We start from the raw sequence: 18,986 nt of genomic DNA on the forward strand, positions 1-18,986 counted from the left end.
CTGTTGGACACATTTTATATATATAAAAAAATATATGTACAACTTTTGACAGTGTTACAACAACACACGCACTCGCACATATGCACACAACAAATCAAAGGTACTGGACATGGATTATTAATGTGGCATTTAACTGTGCAATATTAAGCAGGTCACGTAATTGCCCAGTCTGAAAACATGTTTATAAAACTTAGGGTGTCAAAATATCATATTTGTTGCCCTTAATTTCTTGCGATTCCTCTACATTCCTTTGTAATAAAAAAGAAAGGAAAAGTAAAGGCCACATTACTTTTTTTTTCACCTAGTTTTAGGCCAATCTCCAGGCAGTTTCAAAACAGCCCTTTATGTTCAGCCTCGATTGCTTGGACAGCAGTGGCACGTTTCTTTTGATGCATAGATGCATGTACAGAAATCCAGCTGATCAGTGTCAGTCGCCAGTTTGGTCCGGGTCAGTTAGTGGGTTGCCCACAACAGCAGCTGGATGAGGAGCAGAGACGTTGCAGGCAGGCACTCTGTCCAGGCACCTAAACCCAGGGAGGGACATCATATGACTTGGCTTTTGTCACAGAAGTCCAGAGAAGGAAGGCCAGCTTGTAGGTTTAATTTCAGATGCAGTCTTTTGCTGGTCTCTCATCCCATTAGTTGGACTTTCTTTCTTCTCTTTGTCAGCAGGCGATATGGAGGTAGTTGCAAATTGCACTGGACTGATAACTTTGAGCTAGTAATATATAAGCGTGGATGGAGTCTTTGGAGAATGGGAAGCGCTGTGATGAGGGGTGTGTGGCGTCGTCGACGGTGAACATCCACGACTGTGGTTGGGAGATGGGGACCCTAAAAGCAGAGAGAGTACGAATTAAATATTGCATTTTTTTTTAAGCGGCTGTTTGTAATTGTGTGTGAAAACCTGTTTGCATTTTTTCCTACCATTGTCTGTTAAGTTGCTCCCATGAGGTGAGACGGAGGCAGAGTGTTGATCTTGAACTCTTATCTGGTTGGAGCCTCTCCCTCGTAACACATCCGCTATCTGCAAAAAAGATTCACACTCTCTTACAAACTTGTGTGAAACGACCTAAAGCGAGTGTCACGGTGATCTTGTTGCGTCGAACAAGAATGTGAATGCTGGCGGAGAAAACACTGCACCACTCAGGTCCGTCCTCTAGAGGGAAGAATACACACATTTACTCTCCATTTTGGCTCCAACCATTTCTTCCTGTTATCCTCACCAGAGCCGACTCAAGAAGATATCTCATGCAACAGAAGTATTGGTGAGATTTTCCCTCCTCAAATGACAGCGATTGATAGAAGAAAGTACAGTCAATTTGGCAACCCTTTTTTTTTTTTTAGGTTGCACTGTTTTCTTGACACTATCTGAATTGACCTGAAGGAGAACATCGCAACCACGAAAAGGTGGTTGAAACAAACAATACAGTAAGAATGAAACTTCAACAAGGTCTGCTTTATTATGCATATTTTCATCCTTTGCCCTCACTTTCTTGTTCTTGGCCACCATCACAGGCGTGTCATTGTGGTAGTTCTTGAGGCTGCTGTCCGCGCCGCTCTTCAGCAGCAGCCGCACGGTGTCCACCTGACCTCGGCCACAGGCGCTGTGCAGCGCCGTGTTCCTGCTGTACGACTGGCTGTTGACATCACAGCCACTCTGAGAGAGAGAGAGAGAGAGAGAGAGAGAGAGAGAGAGAACAGGAGAAGTTGACACAGACGTGAATCATAACGAGAGCCAGAAGAGACGCAGTTTAGTGCAGAAAGTGAAAGAGAAGATAGATCAATGGTCGAGAGCGAGTTCGATGAGATAGGCGAAGAGAAACTGCTTTGAAAGGAGAGATTAAGGAAGGAGGAAAAAAGATCATTCAGCCCATGAATAACACATCTGATAATAAAGCTAAACTATGACAATGTTTGCTCCAATTCCACGAAGGTCTTCTAGAAAAGAATAGGAAACTCAGTATGCAGCGTAAGAACTGAAAAGAGTAAAAGAGACTTATCAAATAGAGCTGAGTCACACACACACACACACACACTTATTACCTCAATGAGGAAGTGGACCATGTCTGCATTATTGCTCTCCACCGCATGCATGAGAGGACTCTGACCACTTTTGAAATCCTGGCGAGAGGGGGAGAAAGAAAGCATGATGGGAAAAGTCAGAGGATGCTCGAGCTGTAAATGACAAATTTGTGATGTTTGTGAGTCAGCACTGACTGATTGCAACACATGGACTGACCATAGCGTTGATGTCAGCGCGGGCATCCAGCAGCATTCTGGCTAAATCTCTATGGCCGTGCAGCACCGCCAGATGGAGAGGACTCAGACCTTAAAGCCGGGACAAATCAGAACCAGAGTTTCAACGAGAGCACAAACGCAGACATGCATATAGACACATAAACATGAATGAATGCTCCCAATCCTGCCCGAGCATGTTTGTACATATATACTACCTTCACATACAGTATTATTAGTAGTATTGTAAGTGCGGCGATGGTCATTTAAAACATTCAAATAATCATAAAACGATGAAAACGATGAAATCCCCGACAGTACAAGACGCTCCGACAAGTCATAATCTGAGTTTTCCCAGCTATATGCAAACAAAATATATAATATATGTTATATTTTTGTTGGGACTGGTTAGCAGATACCAGATGATATGAGAGACCGAGAGGTTTCTTTCACCGAGAAAGATTTTGCAGACAGGAAGTCAGTGGAGAGACCCGAGAACTGATGTGTTGTGTTTTTTTCGTCATCTTATTTGGAACTTTTGAAACTGCGTCGTTAAACACGCAGGGAATAAAAATCTCTGATTCTACGTCATTAAAACGATAACGAGACTTGTTATCTCCTTGCTATCACTGTTATTCAGTTCCTGCCATGTTGTTAGATCTGATTCGAAAAAAAAACAGCTCCACCAACAAAGAGGATAGAGGAGCCGGTGTGTATTTTGGGGGCTTTCTTCTGTGCCCCGGCGCACTACTTTCACATTATACACGTCTGCTGTGCTGTGACGTCACAGGCATACTGTGGATATGTGGCAAAGACACTACACCAGACCACAGAGGAAGGACATGGCCTCTCCTCTTTCCACCCACACAGCCAAAAACAACCAGAACAACCTCTACCTGAACAAGGGTTCACATTTCTCAGATCCCACAACAATAAGGTATTCTGGGCGAATCTGCAACATCTACATGTAATAGAAAACTGGGTCACAAACACAGGGATTAAAGTCAGCCATTCTCTGACAAAGTGTATCGTATAAAGATAAGCACTCTGGATGTAATAATGACTTTGCTTGTATTAACAAGGCTTGATCAGATTAAATAACTTCCTGTGAAGAGCGAGCGAGTCCCCCCTTAATCTTTCTGCCAAGAACAGCTTGAATACAAGCCAGGGTGCTTCTTCTGTAGACTTACCGTCATAGTTCCTGATCTCCAGGCATGTGGAGGACGGGGCGCGAGAGAGGATGACGGCCAGACAGTCACGCTGGTCATATTCGCAGCAGAGGTGGAGCGCCGTTTGGCCGTTACGGTCCAAGGCGGCGGGGTCGGCCCCTTCTCTCAGCAGAGTGTCCACCATGTTTGCCTGCTGGGTGATCACTGCCAGATGAAGGGGAGTCTGAGAGGGGGGGGATGGCGAGAGAACACTTTAGACAAACCAGTGTATTCAGGTCCGTAAACCACAAAAGGCCATATATTGTCTCTGAAAATAGTTTGGATTTTTCACACTGCTGTACACACAAGACATCATTCAGAGAGCGTGAACCCCCCCGTTAATGCTCGACAATGCTCCGACTCTCTATCTTCAAAGGCATCATCCCTATCTCTTAAAATTTGAGATAAATAGATCCCACCCTGTATAGATGTCATTATTTCGAAAACAAGCATCTATCTAAGTGCAATGTTCTGACTAAAAATGCTCATCTAATAGTGGAAATTCCAGATGCTGACTCCCCCCCCCCCCCAAGGCTTTCTTTGTTGGTAACCTCCAAATTGCAAAACCATAAAAAGGAACAGCGAGACTCTCCCTTCTGGTGGAGTTAAATAAGCTACCACCGATGTCAGTATGGTGAATTTAAATCAAGAAACGATTAATTTAGCATACATTTACTAAATCTTATAATCACCACATTCCTGTAAATGAGGTTGCAGGAAGAGTGTCATTATTTCTAGTAAAGGCCTCCTTTAATGTCTAACCTGTTCTACAGGTTAAAGGTCAGAGACACAATAGCAATTATGCCCAATTATGTAAGAACAGGCCAACGCCTAATATCAATAAACAAGGAAGAGTGTCTGGTGAGAATATTGTTTTTAAACATGAGAAGTTCATGAGATGCAGGCATGGTAGCACATGTCTATTCCTGACTAAACACAAAAACACCTAACGTGTACAAGTACATGCACGGAGACAAAGCCAATATTCATAGATATCAAATCACAGTCTGGCAAGACAACAACAACAACCCCAGCGAAACACCCATCCATCGTCTACCGCTTATCCTGTATTCAGGGTGTACTCATGTAGAGACAGACAGGTAACCAGTCTACCACAAGGCTGACATGTAGAGACAGACAGGTAACCAGTCTATCACAGGGCCGACATGTAGAGACAGACAGGTAACCAGTCATCACAGGGCTGACATGTAGAGACAGACAGGTAACCAGTCTATCACAGGGAGACATGTAGAGACAGACAGGTAACCAGTCTATCACAGGGCCGACATGTAGAGACAGACAGGTAACCAGTCTATCACAGGGAGACATGTTGAGACAGACAGGTAACCAGTCCATCACAGGGCTGACATGTAGAGACAGACAGGTAACCAGTCCATCACAGGGCCGACATGTAGAGACAGACAGGTAACCAGTCTATCACAGGGAGACATGTAGAGACAGACAGGTAACCAGTCTATTACAGGGCTGACATGTAGAGACAGACAGGTAATCAGTCTATCACAGGGCTGACATGTAGAGACAGACAGGTAACCAGTCTATCACAGGGCTGACATGTAGAGACAGACAGGTAACCAGTCTATCACAGGGCTGACATGTAGAGACAGACAGGTAACCAGTCTATCACAGGGCCGACATGTAGAGACAGACAGGTAACCAGTCCATCACAGGGCCGACATGTAGAGACAGACAGGTAACCAGTCTATCGCAGGGCCGACATGTAGAGACAGACAGGTAACCAGTCCATCACAGGGCCGACATGTAGAGACAGACAGGTAACCAGTCTATCACAGGGCTGACATGTAGAGACAGACAACCATTCACACTCACATTCACACGGGACATTTAGAGTCACCAATGAACCTATCCCCATCCTGCATGTCTTTGGACTGTGGGAGGAAGCTGGAGAACCCGGGGAGAACATGCAAACTCCACACAGAAGGAACCCAACCCGGGAATCGAACCCGGGACCCTCTCGCTGTGAGTGTGCAGCAACAGTGCTACCCACAACACCACCCCTTGTGAAACAGCGTGTGATTAAATAGAAACTAGGAGGAACCTGTTCTGAGGAAAAGCAAAAGTTACACACAGTTCAGCGGGTGCTTTGCCTGGACGAATCAATACGAGCTCAATTATTTCACTTGAGCAATCTCAGAAGTTCCTTTGGGTGAGGTCAGCGTGTATCGTCCTGTTGATAATCAGGGCAACTCTGGCCAGCGAGTGCACTGACAACTTTCTGTTTAGATTGAGCAACGCAAGAGTTCAGTCGTAATAGGAAGTCTTTTTAACCTGGACTTTTTAGTTGCTACTCGAGTTACACTTTTACAACAATCAGGAACATATCGTTGCTCCAAGTTTCACTTTTGCTGGACTGTTACTGTATGTGTGTGTGTGTGTGTGTGTGCATGTGTGTGTGTGTGGTGTGTGTGCGTGTGTGTGCATGCTGAGGGTTTGTTCCAGTAAAGGCTATAAAAAAAAAAAGAAGTGGAACAGTGGGAGAGCAGTGGAATTCCTCCAGTGTGTCAATGCCAGTGTTCCTCCCTTCAGCTCCTGTTTCCCTGAATCCTATGACTCACACACACACACACACACACAAAAAACCCACACAAGTATACACACACACACACACACACGCACACACACACAATCATATTGCCCTGTAAAAGTCTCATTTCTTTGAGCTTCCTATATCTGGAAGATTCGTCGTCACTGATTTCCAGAAATCGAGATATTACATTCCACACTGAGGCCATGTAAGGCCTTAAAAATAGACCCCTCGGTGTTGGCAGTCTCGCTGTGGCTTCCTGTAAAGAATTTAGAGTGACTAAAACAAAAAAATTCCAGCAAAGATAAGAGGAAGGGAGTGTGGGGGGTGCAGGGCGGAGAGACTGAGGAATGAGGAAGAAACGGAAGCGGCGGAGGGGAGTCCAGGGGAGAGACAGGATAACGAGGGAAAATCCCTTCTCTCTCCCCTGGGTCTGGTCCTTGCACACTTGCATTCCTGCAAAAATGAGAGGAGCAACATGAAGGAGGAGACGAGAGGGAGGTTTATGGGCATGAAGGGCAGCCCCCCCCCATCAGGGGCTGCAGGCAGTGCCAAACACAAAGGAAGGTGCAAGGCAACACTAAGAGACTGCTCTTCTGCGGTGACCGCTGTGGTGTAAAGTGATGCCTGCTGCATCAATAAACGCCGCGCACATGTACGTCAGCGGTGTTGTTGTCAGTTATGGCGATAGCATCACCCGTTCAGCAGTTATGGTTACAAACCCGAAAATTCTCTCAAGATATATGCAGCGAGAGAGATGTGAAGAAAAAAGGCAGTAGTGAGATGGAGAGAGGCAGCACAAGAGAGAGAGAGAGAGAGAGAGAGAGAGAGAGAGAGAGACACGCGCAGTAAGGGAAAGTCCCTGTAAACTACCCTCTGAACCAAGGTATGTTGAGAAACAGCCCGAAGCGAGGAGGGAGGGGGGGGGGGGGGGGGGGTCATGTGACTTCTCGGAACGAGGATACTAAAGCACACACAAACACACAGATGTCTTGCCTAACCCTCACGCCACAAGTCGATGGCACGTTATAGGCACGCACATAAACAAACGGGTAAACAAGTAAAAGATTTCAGCTTTACGGCAAACGTGAGCCGATAACAGTCTTTATTGAGTTATTGCAGGTCATTTGCACGCACAGTCGTCGAAGTAACACGCATTTCAAAGAGATGTCTTTCATCGTAAGCACCGTTCAGTGCATGTGTGTGTGGGGGCGGGCCGCCTGGGGATTCAGTCCCCAAACCCCACCAGCGTCGGTGCCACGCTCTGCACCGTCAGCTGTGTGCAGCAAAGAGTTAACTCTTAGGGTGTGTGTGTTTGTGCAGCCCGCACTGATAGCATGACCGGTGTGGGAGTATCAAACAGCTGTCTCTACCATCATAGTGGTTCAGGGACTTAGAAGGCAAATCAAATACTGACACTTGCACTACTGTTCAGTTACGGTACTGATAGTAACACTTTGTCAAAAAGTTCCATACGCAAAAACCACAGAAACTCAGGATTTGTCATCGATATTGGAAAAGCGGTATATTTTAATTTGGTTTTGGGAAGTTGCCCAATGCCCGAAAAACGTGTTCAGGTCTGGTAAAAATGGATGTTTTGAAAAATAAAAAGTTCCCTTATTAAGTATGTTCTGTATTCGGTTAAAACCACACAATCTGGTAGGCAAATGACTCTGACGAGAAAATCTCCCCTTTTGGTAATAATATAATTCAGTGTGTGAAAAGAGAGAGAGAGAGAGAGAGAGTGTGTGTGTTCCTGTCAAGTCTGTCGCGTGCATGCATCTTCATACACAGGGCAGACACAGGATATCACAAAAAAAAAACCTATGCTGTCAATCCTCAAGCGACGAGGGAAGACAGCAACCGACGACGCACCGGCGTTATTTCTGGTAAGCAAACCTGTGGTGTCGTGTGTGGTGTGAAACCCCAGCCATGAGAAAAATCAAGTGCTGCGCTGCTCAGGTGCTTTCTCTGCTGATGGATGAAAAAAAAAGACAAGGCTGGCAGAACGCAGAGCACGGGGGCGAAGAGGTGGAGGTGGAGTGTTGGCTCGAGGCCCGTGATCGGGACGGCCCTGGATTGGGAAACACTCAAAGACAATCCCTCACATTCCAGTGAAGTACACTGTAGTACACTCAAGTGAATCCCTTATCTTCAGGTTCATTGAGTCCATTCGTCCATGCATAGATCTGCAAATTACTGCACTGGACATTATTCATTTATATTGAAGAAAAAAAATACAATCATGCACCTTAATATGAGTTAAAAGTGACACTTATATCACATTTTTCCAGCTTGTTCATGTGTTTTTAGTTGAGGCCTAGTAAGGAGATATGAGTGCAGGGCTCAGGAGTGTATTCCCAGGAGTCTTACTTTGCCTCCTCTAAATCGTCTTGGCTGTTTCACAACGGTGGTAAGCCCACCACACAAACCCTGAAAACCAGTGGTGTGGTGGTAGTTGATGAGGTGGGTGTACTGCTAGGTAGATGGGTAGGAAGGAGGAGGAAGTGGGTATACTCTCCCATATATTCCAATGGCTTTCTGGCTGATAGGTGGGTATACTGTAAACCACCAGAAAAAGAAGTGGGTATACCCCGTATACCTGCGTATACCCTCCACTACACCACTGCTGAAAACCCAATAGCCGAAAGGTAAAACCACAAAAAGGCAGGCAGCAAAAATGAAACCCACAAAAATATTGGAAGATACATATCGGCCCTTCCCAGCAAACGCATGCTGGTTTTGGCGTGTGGCGAGTACAGGTGGAGAAACGAGGAAGGGTGAATTCCACTGCACAGCCATCAGCCGCAATGACTGTAAGAGAATGCAATAACACGGTGCAAAGGCAAGGAGGAAACTAAGGCACTTCCTCTTTCATTCTTTTCCATGTTACTGTTATCAGAAGGGTGAGGCAGCAGGGGGAATGTGTTGCACACGCTGTGGTCATCGGGGATGAAAAAAAACCCCCGTCGCACTTTTATTCTCCGCCTATCTTTCATCATGTTATAGTGGCTGACCCCGAAGCCTCTTTCGTATGCGTTACGAAATAGAACTGAAACATTGAGAAAAAAAAAAGAAGCATATTTCTGTGTATCGGATGGCTGCCGCACTTGAAAGGGAGGCGACATTTTCGCTCAAAAGGTCAAAAATGTGCATTTTGCAAAAGCAATGATAGCAGCTTTTCATGTCGATGCGTGCACATGTGCATTTGTGTGTAATGTATTTAAAGTTTGCTCCACCTGACGGAGATTGTTGTAGACGTCGAGGCCTCTGTGAGCCGACAGCAGGAGCCGGATCAGCTGGCGGACGATGCCCCACTCCTCCTTCACAACCGCTATATGGAGAGCTCTGTAAGGAATAAGAAAAAACAGGTGATGGCTAAATGTTGCTGAAGATGTCAAAGGCTATTTAACTAAGTCACAGGTGTATGACATGTGACCAACTGACCCTTTTTAAAACTTCCACTTAATGTGTGCACTATACAGGTAGAGATATCTAACTACAGACTGAGGGAATGCGTACACGAAGCATGTGATGTGATGTTCTGCACGGCTGTAGGCATTCTGTATTCAAAACTGTATTCAAAGCGCTTCACGCAGAATATGAAAAACAGTGTACGTTGCAAAAAAGTATCTGTTGTATGAAAACCAAAAAGTACAGATGGGGAATTTGTAACAGGATTCCGAAAGGTCAGGCTGGTGAGAAACCAGTGGATCTGCAACCCTTTTGTAATGGTGCAGGAGATGAGGACCATGTTTTGTTTGGTGTGGAAGCATAATGAATTACGGAGAAAGGTATTTTACAAAGTATTATATAAACTGCCCATCTGTGTGTAAATGAATGCACTATTTGAGGAATGTCCTTCCTGTGTTTCAGTAAGTATTTGTTGTACTCATTGTTTTGTCATATTATTATCATGAATTCAACTTTTGTGTGCTACATCTAGCGAGCTCATATCACTCATTTGGGATGGAAAACACATTTTCGTCACGGCCTTCACATATAACATGTGAAGGACTTTTTTTTTTTTTTTTTTTTTTTGTCAGAAGTAACAAATTCTACTTGATCACTTCTCTCTAAATGGTCCAAGTGACAGTTGTACAAGGTGTTTCACAGATGTACAGGGATGACTCACACCATCCTTATCTCACACTCTTATCAAGACTACAGAGCCTGTGGTCTCAACGTGAAATGAAAGAGCAAACGCGGGCCAAGGTTGAGGAGAGGGGATGGCAGAAAAAAAACCCATACAGTAGTTTTCACATTAGTCTTCTTCACGCCGTCAGAAGGAGCAGATTCCAGTAAGAGCCAGACTGATTTTATGTAACTTCCTGTTGTCAGTAACAATGGCAGCACGCTTTATCTCGCGCTGTGTGCTGTGAAATCCAGCCATTAAAGCTGTACGGTTTGTGACGGGGGTTTACTGTATGTTCGCTGAGCCAGTTTCCTCCAATGGATACGTCGCTATCAGACATACGGCAGCATCACAGGAAGCCGGGGCCCTTCTTGAGAAGTTAAAAGTAAACTTACGCAGAATTTGAGGTCAGAAAATAAGTTCTAAGATTGGATAAATCACTTGCAACACTTCCTCTCAGCAGTGCGACACTGTCATTAACAACAGTAATTTCCTGCCTGAAGAAAAATAGATTAAAGGACCTCTTTCAGCAAACAGCAGACACTGAAAAGCTAAAAAACTGCATTATGAGGCATCGACGACACTTTTCTGCACATTGTATTAAAAAACCAGCATGTGGTCCAAGGAATCCATCAGTCTAACACTCTAATGATCTTTTCCAACCACATATAAACCAAACATAATTACATAATCTCATAATTCTTTGACAGTTTGATTACGGCAAGTATGAACAGAATCAGGTCTGTTGTACTGAAGGGTAAACATGTGGTTGCAGGTATGTGCTGTGTATATAACTAAACTTTTCACTTTTTTTAACCACCAAAAAGGAAAAAGTAATGCAAATCGCGGATAAATTGCGCTTGCACGCGTACATGCATGCATTATTGCACATGCAATGAGCCCAGCGTGTCAACTTAAATGTTGCTGTGCAATCGCAGGTTGAAACTGCAACTGTTCACACACAAAATGAATCAGATGATTAGTTCCTGACATCATAGCGACCGGCAGTAAAAGCAGAACTGTATGTCAGAACGGGCGTGAGCTTTGGTGGTACTCTTCCTCAGCTGGTCCCTATTCCTGTAAGTGAGCTCAGCACAGAGAACAAATCCGCATCGACAAATATCTACATATTTACTGTAGGTCACGTGCTCATCACCCATGATTTGCCTAAAAAGCCCCCCCAACAATAAATCCTATATTGATTGGAGCAGCCTGCGCGGCTACAGCATATCCAGAGTCAGTTACTCATCTCTCGCAGCACTGAGCTCCACTAATGTATCAATAGCTGCTTTCATATAGGCATACATTGACTACATTGCCCGTTAAGACTCTTTTCTATCTGTATCCATCTCTCTCTTTTTCTCTTAAGATGAAACTGTGCTGTTTCTAGTTCCTGGAAGTGGGGCAGACCACAGCCCCAGATAACCCCAGGCACAGCGGCACTGACGCAGACCAGAGTCCCAAGCCTGCCGCATTAACACTGACAGTCAAAGAAGAAAAGAGACTGCGAGAAAAAAAAATCGAGAGAGAGAGAGAGAGAGAGAGAGAGAGAGAGAAGGCAGCACCGTGCGGTATCCTGTTAGGTATGGAGGGTGAGGATGTAGCCAAACTGAATTATCCGCCTGAAGCCTAACATATCCTGTGGTCTGTGGACCAGCTGAGCAGTGAGGTGATGTGTGTCAAGTGTGTGTGAATAGTAAACAAAAAGCACCGCAGTTCAGTTAACAAGAAATGATGGCGTGCAGTCCGCCGTGCTCGTCACGACGGACGATGCGACATCCAGATTGTGTCAGTAGACGCGTTCACGGGGGGGGGAACCTGGATCAGTTAGTAGTCTTTGTAGTTTCTGGGTTTTTTTGTCTCCTCCTAACATTTCATTTATCATAAGCCTGACATCTAATAGTAAAAAGCCATCATAGTGCGAGCCTTTGAAGGTCCTATAAAACGTCCTATTCCAGCTCAATGCTTGGACGTTACAGGATATTGGACACAAACGTCAGCTCGCCACTATCCACAGACAACTCCTCAATCTAATACACAGCATGAATGGGTGTTCACACTCCAGCGGTGTCGGACGATGGTGGAACAGGACTGTAGACCGAGGTCATGTGACCCATAGATACCCATTCACACCACAAGCAAACGCTGCCTCTTCCCACACTGTTGTCCGGCTGTCTGACTCAGCACTTTTGCATGTGTACGCCATAAACAGAAAATACCGTAATAACGAGATTAGATGGTCAGAGTAATGTCCTCAAAGATGTGTGGTAGCCGGCAGAAGACACACTACGACACGAGAGAAATAAAGTAGAGGGACAAGCACGTTGATGAATTTATAAAATATCAAACTGGTATGGAGGCATTACAGATGTTAATGTAAATCCTCATCGGTCCAGACTGAAATATCACAACAATTTAGGTAACCATGACAACTGACACCGATAGTCTTAGTGATACTTTTCTTCTAGCACCATTTGTGTTTTTGGGGGTAATAAATACTTTGCCTTTTCATGTTTTTCTCCAAATATTAGCATGAAAACATGCTAAACATGACCTGCTGAGCATCAGCATGTTGGCGCCGCGGTGGTGAGCATGTTGCCATGCTGACGTATGCGTTTAACTCAAAGCATGTGTTTAACCTCACAGAGCCACTGGTGCGGTTGTAGACTTGTTTTTGTCTATTCGGAAACATCACATGTTCATGTTTACATCTGTATCAGGGCACGTGTAGAATCAAAATACTGTTAAAAAAATAAAATAAGTCTGCATACTAAGGTATTGACCCGGTTTGTTTGTGCAGGTGAGTGCGTTGACTGACTGGAACGATGCAGGAATTCATCCGAAGGAGCCGCAAGACGATCAGCACATCAGCACATCTCACGACAGTGTGGATGAGCGAGTGACACATAACAGAAATGGAGGGAGGGAACGAGGTGATCATGAAGAGGAGAGAAAAAAAAAAGGGCTGATGAAAAGAAAGCGGTAAATGAGGAAGTAAGGAGCGGATGTTTGGGTTTTTTGAGACCATTCATTTAAAAACACAGAGAAGAAAAGAGACACAGAGACACCTGAGAAAAACCGCAATTGTGTGAAAAAAACTGAGCACTCAATGGTTTTCCCGAAACTAAGGGGCTCAGAAGCGCTGAGAACAGACGACGAACGCCCAATTGACGTAAGAGAGAGCACATGCTGGCTGTCACATTATGCATACGCGCACACACACACACACACACACACACATGCACACGCACACACACACAGGCAGAGTCAAGGGGGGCTGAGAATGTTTCTTTCTGCAGAATTCACACAAAGTTTCAAACAACCACAAAGAAGGTGCAACACATGTCTCAAGTTCATCGCAAAGGAGTTCGATTTTGGGAGAATTCTGTGCACTGCCAGTCACAACCAATATGATAATTCACATCACTTCTTCACGTCGGTTTTGTGTCTTTAAAGCCGATTTTCTGATAAGCGTCAACAAGTTATTGTAATGACAAAAGTGAGTGTGAACCCCACTCGCCCCCATGGGCCGTCTAGCGTTTCCTCCTTCAAGCTCGGCTCCTCGACCAGCCACTGTACGTTACTGCACGTACATTTCATTATTGGTCTTCCCTCGCGACTCTCTGTTCATAGTGGATGTGTCATAGTTTCTGGGTCTCTGAGGGAAACATGGGACAACAGGCAGCTGTGACAGGTCACGGGACTTGTGGCTCCGCGAGATGTTGGTCATCACGAGTTGGTTTCAAATGGATGCAAATAATGCTGATACTTCTTGAAACTGCAAAATCAAAGTCATTAAATTCTTGGGCATGCTATGTTTTCAGTCATATGACACGTGTGTGTGTGTGTGTGTGTGTGTGTGTGTGTGTGTGTGTGTGTGTGTGTGTGTGTGTGTGTGTGTGTGTGTGTTTTCTCGTTTATGAGTTTGACATTTCAGTTTGTGTGTGAGTGGGCGTTTAAACTTTAGACAAAGTAAAGTAACCATGTGTTACAGTTTAATATTTGCATTAGTGTGGTGTTGAGGACTACCATTCCCAGCCCCTCAGCCTAAAACCTGAGAAACATAAAATTACACACACACACACACACACACACACACACACACACACACACACACACACTACTACATACACGCAAGGCCTGTTTATTCAAGCATCTCAGATGTGCTATAGAAGCCAGGTTATTGTGTTTCATCAAAGTCTCCATTGCCACTTAGCGAATCATTCCTAATCTACCTTAAAGTATTACAATAGTGCAGTACAGTATTTGGGGGGGGGGGGGTCCTGTTGCAAAACCAGGTGAGTCACAGAAAGCATTCAAAATAAACTGAGAGGATTTTACAGACGCCTCACAAACCACACACAAGTTTTGGTCGTTAGTTGGATCCAGCACAGTGAATCATTAGTATTGGCTTGTTATTGTGTGACTATCTCGATATTTATTTATTTTTTATGACGCTAAAAGTTTCTCTTTGAGAAGATAGTCCAAGTAGTAAATGTGTCAAACCCGCAGAAATGTTTTACATGCAAGACATTAAAGTAGGAAAAGCTGATGATGTATTTTTTTTTAAATGAATGAATGGTTTCAGGGTCCTGGTTGTGAGCTTTTGAGGGTCACTTCTTCACATGTCTGCTGTTGAAAAGGCCAACTGGTTCACACAAAGATACATTGGAGAAGGCAGCTTGAGGTGGTTAAAGAATATTTTCTATTACTTCTTGTCACCTTAGAGGGAATCCAAGTACTTTGTAGGTAAATTTTGACTTAAAGTGTAACCTTTTATGATAAAAGTAATTTAAAAAAGAAAAAAAAAACACAATATGCATTGGTTTATACCTGGAAATGGTCCTTTCTGTGTTACTTTTTAAAAACAGTTTGATTGTGACTCTCATAGCCCACTGATGAGTCACAACTTCCAAGAAGTTAGGAATCGCACATCAATCTCAAGATAAAAAATCTCAGGCTCATCTCCGGGGAGTGATTCAAATCTGTGGTGTCTCACAGGTGAAGATGTTACCTGGGTGTGCTCAATCTAAAGAAAATCACCATGAATTCTCTCAATTTGCTGGAAAACTCATGAAAATGTTGTTGTTTTTTCTGATTAAAACGCAGTAATCGTGAAAATGCACGAGTTGTTTGAGTCACAGTAATCTTTTTAAAAGTGCATATTGTGGCATAACATCCTGAACCTTGAACCGGATTAAAAGACATTCACATACGTGTCTCCGTCTTCATCTTGACGCGTAGCCAGAGCGATGCCAGCCAGCAGGTTCTCGGCTTGGTGGGCCCCGGGGTAGTTCGACTCCGGGACGGGGGGCAAACGGTACACTGGATATGTGCCTGGGAATGACAGGGAGGAGGCATTAAAGGTGGAGAGAGGATGGAAGGAAAAGGAAGGCTGCCCTGACAAGTCATCGATATTTTTGTAATAAGGAAGTGTGCAACTGTCCATGTGTGTATGTGTCGTGTTCGGTTATGAGTTGACACACTTGTCAGCCTGACTGCAGAATAGCTGAGTGGACATTTTCTCGTTCATTCAGATAGCAGCTACTGCATCTACTGACTTTGCCCACTGATGAAGGTGGAGTGTGCCCTGTGCTGTGCACTGTTTTGGAAGAAAAATAGTAACACCAAAAAAAAAAAAAGCTCCTGCATGGTGCTCTGCTCTTATAAGCTATATTCAAGTCACACCCACGAATATTTTGGTAATAAAAAAAAAATACGTTTCTTAGAAACTTCAGAAGATAACTTTATAGAAAACATAACATCTTGAGAAATCGTTTATGCTACAACACATTCATTCAATAAGCACGTAAATAAAAAGGCTATAATAGCTGAATGTTGGCCAGTGACGCTCACCGTATTCATACGGGTGCAGGAAGCGGATGGGATAGCCTCCCGGACTCTGTCCTGCCTCTTCAGCCCGCCTGGGAGTCACCGGCGCTGCGCCGACTCTGCTCTCATCCGCGGTTCTCTCCAAACGACCCGAAAAACTCTCCCTCTGCGCGAAGCCGGCGTCTGCCGCGGGGAACACGCGCTCTCCGCTTCCAGAGGGAGCCGGCGAGTGCGTCTCCGTCTCCACGGGGATCGGCCGCTTCCTGAAAGGAAGCCTCGATGAGGACTTGTCCGCCGGCCGCTTGCGAGCAGCGCCGATGTCTGAGTCCGGTGGGCAGCGCGTGCCCAAAGTGTCCGCTCCTGCGCACGCGGGGGCTGCAGGTGAGCCGCATGTCACTCGCGCGTCCCTCGCGCGACCTTTGCCGTCCGGAGTCCTCGCGCCGGCGTTCCCACGGTGAGTGGTGCGCAGATCCAGCGGCGCGGTGGCAACCGACGGATGGTGACCGTTCATGGTCATGATCCTCGGCATCAACTGGGGAGCGTGGAGCTCGGGGTCTGAACCAGTGTCAGGTGTGTGTGCGCGTGTGTGTGTGTGTTGTGCGCGTGAAGAAGAGAACTTCTCGGCGTTCAGTGACGGTGTTCAGTCCATCCAAAGCTGCCAACAGTGCGCGTTGCCCATCAAACGGGCAGCGAGCAAATCATGACTCATTGCTGCCTTTTAGATACGCGTTCAAACGGAGGCTAATTGATGCAAATCAGAAGAGCCAATAGAGGTTCGGTGCGGAGGGGGAGCGCGTGTCGCTGCGCACCTCCGGTAACGAGCTGCAGGTATTAAGTGCGGCAGCTGCGCCGGCGTCTGCCTCTAATGACCGCGGTGCTTTCCCTTTAAGCGCCGCGATCGCTTTGTTTCGCTTTGAGGCCAAATTCACACTGATTGAACTTGAAGAGAAAATCAACAAAATAATGTCTGCACGTCTGACGTCTCTGACATCTGTCTGTTTTGCATGCAAGTTCAAAACATCTAAAGTGAATTTCTCGAGAAGTGCAGGGATCAGTGGTTTTCTCGGTGCCAGCAGCAACTGCATTTTTTTTTTTTTTTGCTTTCTTAATAGTGAATATTAATCGACTGCTGGTAATGTTCACACTCTTATTTCCCGTGTAATCTTTATTTTTCTTCTATTGTTTTACTTTGGGTTGTTCAGTCACGTTAATAATAAAAGCTTCAAGATTCATTTTGAACTAAGCTGTGCTATTTCCAAACCTGAGTAGCAGATACAGTTTCATGTATGAGAATTAATGTGGACCCTTGTTATAAAGTGTGAGATATTTCTTTCTTTATGGTAACTGACTTCAACAACATGCCCTGTGCAGAATGACATACACACATACGCTTCTTTTGTCATGGAAATTGGGTGTTTTACTATATTTATAGCCGCTATGATGTGTTATTGTCAGATCAATGTAAAAATAGAAGAAGAAAAAAAGAGCAGAACTAAGTCTTTTAAAAGGTCAATTTGATTTCTGAACGTTTCTGTGCCCTATTGATGATGTAATGGAAGGGATTTCTTTATGTTGTATTTTTTCAGTGCCTCAAAGTCGGCAGACATCGTTTTCACACCTCACTACCAGACAACCTTGTCTCAGTTGTGGTAAACTGCAGCTTAGTCGACTCTTCTATAAAGGCCAGCTTTCCGGCAATAGCGTGCTGGACTCGACTCCCAACCTTCTGCAAATATGTGAACTCGTAACATTGTAAATACATGAGATCAAGGCTCAATTTGGCGGTAGGAGACTTCGTAAATTTGCAGGCCATCTGATGCAAAGTAGGAGTCTGTTCATCTGTTTGCATCGGGGTTTGTTCGTATGTCTGCTGGCTGCAGACTCAGAGCCGGACAAAGGCAGGAAAGAGGAGAATAAAGGGAGGAATTTAGAGAGAAGATGCCATATCCAAGCTGGCTGATCCGTTGATGCCGTGCCACATGGTCCCCTGCACGCTCCCACGTTACCAGCTCACAAACGGTTATACAAGCCATAAATATGCATACACGAGCATGCATATGCAACCCCCCCACACACACAGACACACAAATCACACCTCACGTCTGATCCTACTCCACCCTCAGACCAGGGTCTGATTACCAGGGTCAATTTGGGACTTTCCTCTTTCCACTGAAGTGTGAAGAAGCTGGCAACGGAAAGTCAAGCTCAGTGTCTAAAGTCCCTAAAACACCCTGACACTACACAAACATGCTCTGCAGCTGTCAATGCACTCAACCATTATGGTCTCCTCTGGCATTAAGTGTCATTTATTTAAAAAAAGAAGGGGTCTAGTCTACCGCTTTCTCCTCCTGGACACGCACTTGACAGAGCTCGAAGAATGAGAAACTGACTGATCCACTTCAAGAACATGCAGGTAAACGAAAGAGAAAGGGGCGAAACATTCCCATAAATCTTCTAATATTTAGAGGCCTGGTTTCCTGAGACACTACATGATGATCAGAGTCGTCAGATCAGAAGGTAACATGAGGCCCCCTAGTGCCAAGAGAGCAAAAGTGCAACAAGACTCCTCGAAGGAAAGCATAAAAAAGAAAGAAAAGAAAAATCCATCTCCAAAGGATTAAATGATATTTGAACAATGCAATACAACTTTAAAACCACTGTTCTCTTTGGCTGCTATCAAGTAGCCTTGACATTTGTCTTTCACAGCAGCCGCAAAATGGAGACAATCTAGCAAGAAGCCTATATTTATTGACTTAAGTTACGATTTTAAAGTATAAACTCTGTGTATACGCTCTTTATTTAAGGTACGTTAAGGTGGAAACTGACATTTGAATGATTAAAATAATCAGATTTCAGTGACAACAGGAAACCGTGTGAGTAAATGTCTCCCTCTTGTGGCCGTTGGAGCAGGAAGGTTGGATGAGAGTGTTCTCATTCTGATGGTGCAGATTGTTTCTATGGGATGTTAAGCACCACAGAAGAGCCAAGACATATTTATGAGAAATGTTGAAAT

The 18,986-nt window shown here is 44.8% G+C and overlaps 1 protein-coding gene across 1 annotated transcript; it reads right to left on the reverse strand.

Annotated features, from left to right (window-relative positions):
* Positions 1–12: 12 nt before the first annotated feature.
* On the reverse strand, positions 13–17,245 carry bcl3 (BCL3 transcription coactivator). Its single transcript, XM_084027886.1, has 9 exons — positions 15,998–17,245; positions 15,358–15,478; positions 9,246–9,354; positions 3,426–3,627; positions 2,240–2,328; positions 2,044–2,121; positions 1,490–1,657; positions 925–1,024; positions 13–831 (listed from the first exon to the last, which is right to left on the reverse strand). The coding sequence occupies exons 1-9, from the start codon at positions 16,500–16,502 to the stop codon at positions 719–721; spliced, it is 1,485 nt and encodes a 494-aa protein (XP_083884012.1). The 5' UTR covers positions 16,503–17,245; the 3' UTR covers positions 13–718.
* Between the last annotated feature and the right edge of the window lie 1,741 nt (positions 17,246–18,986).

The sequence above is a fragment of the Eutrigla gurnardus genome, assembly GCF_963514095.1.
Source record: "Eutrigla gurnardus genome assembly, chromosome: 14".
Taxonomy (NCBI): Eukaryota; Metazoa; Chordata; class Actinopteri; order Perciformes; family Triglidae; genus Eutrigla; species Eutrigla gurnardus.

What these genes read in the sequence shown, in the direction of transcription:
- bcl3 (XM_084027886.1), bottom strand. Translation starts at nt 16,502, where the DNA reads ATGCCGAGGATCATGACCATGAACGGTCACCATCCGTCGGTTGCCACC. An exon ending in GCGCTGACATCAACGCTATG is followed by an intron (nt 2,122 to 2,239) that starts GTCAGTCCATGT and finishes CCCTCTCGCCAG; the next exon opens with GATTTCAAAAGTGGTCAGAG. An exon ending in GAGCAACTTAACAGACAATG is followed by an intron (nt 832 to 924) that starts GTAGGAAAAAAT and finishes CTCTGCTTTTAG; the next exon opens with GGTCCCCATCTCCCAACCAC.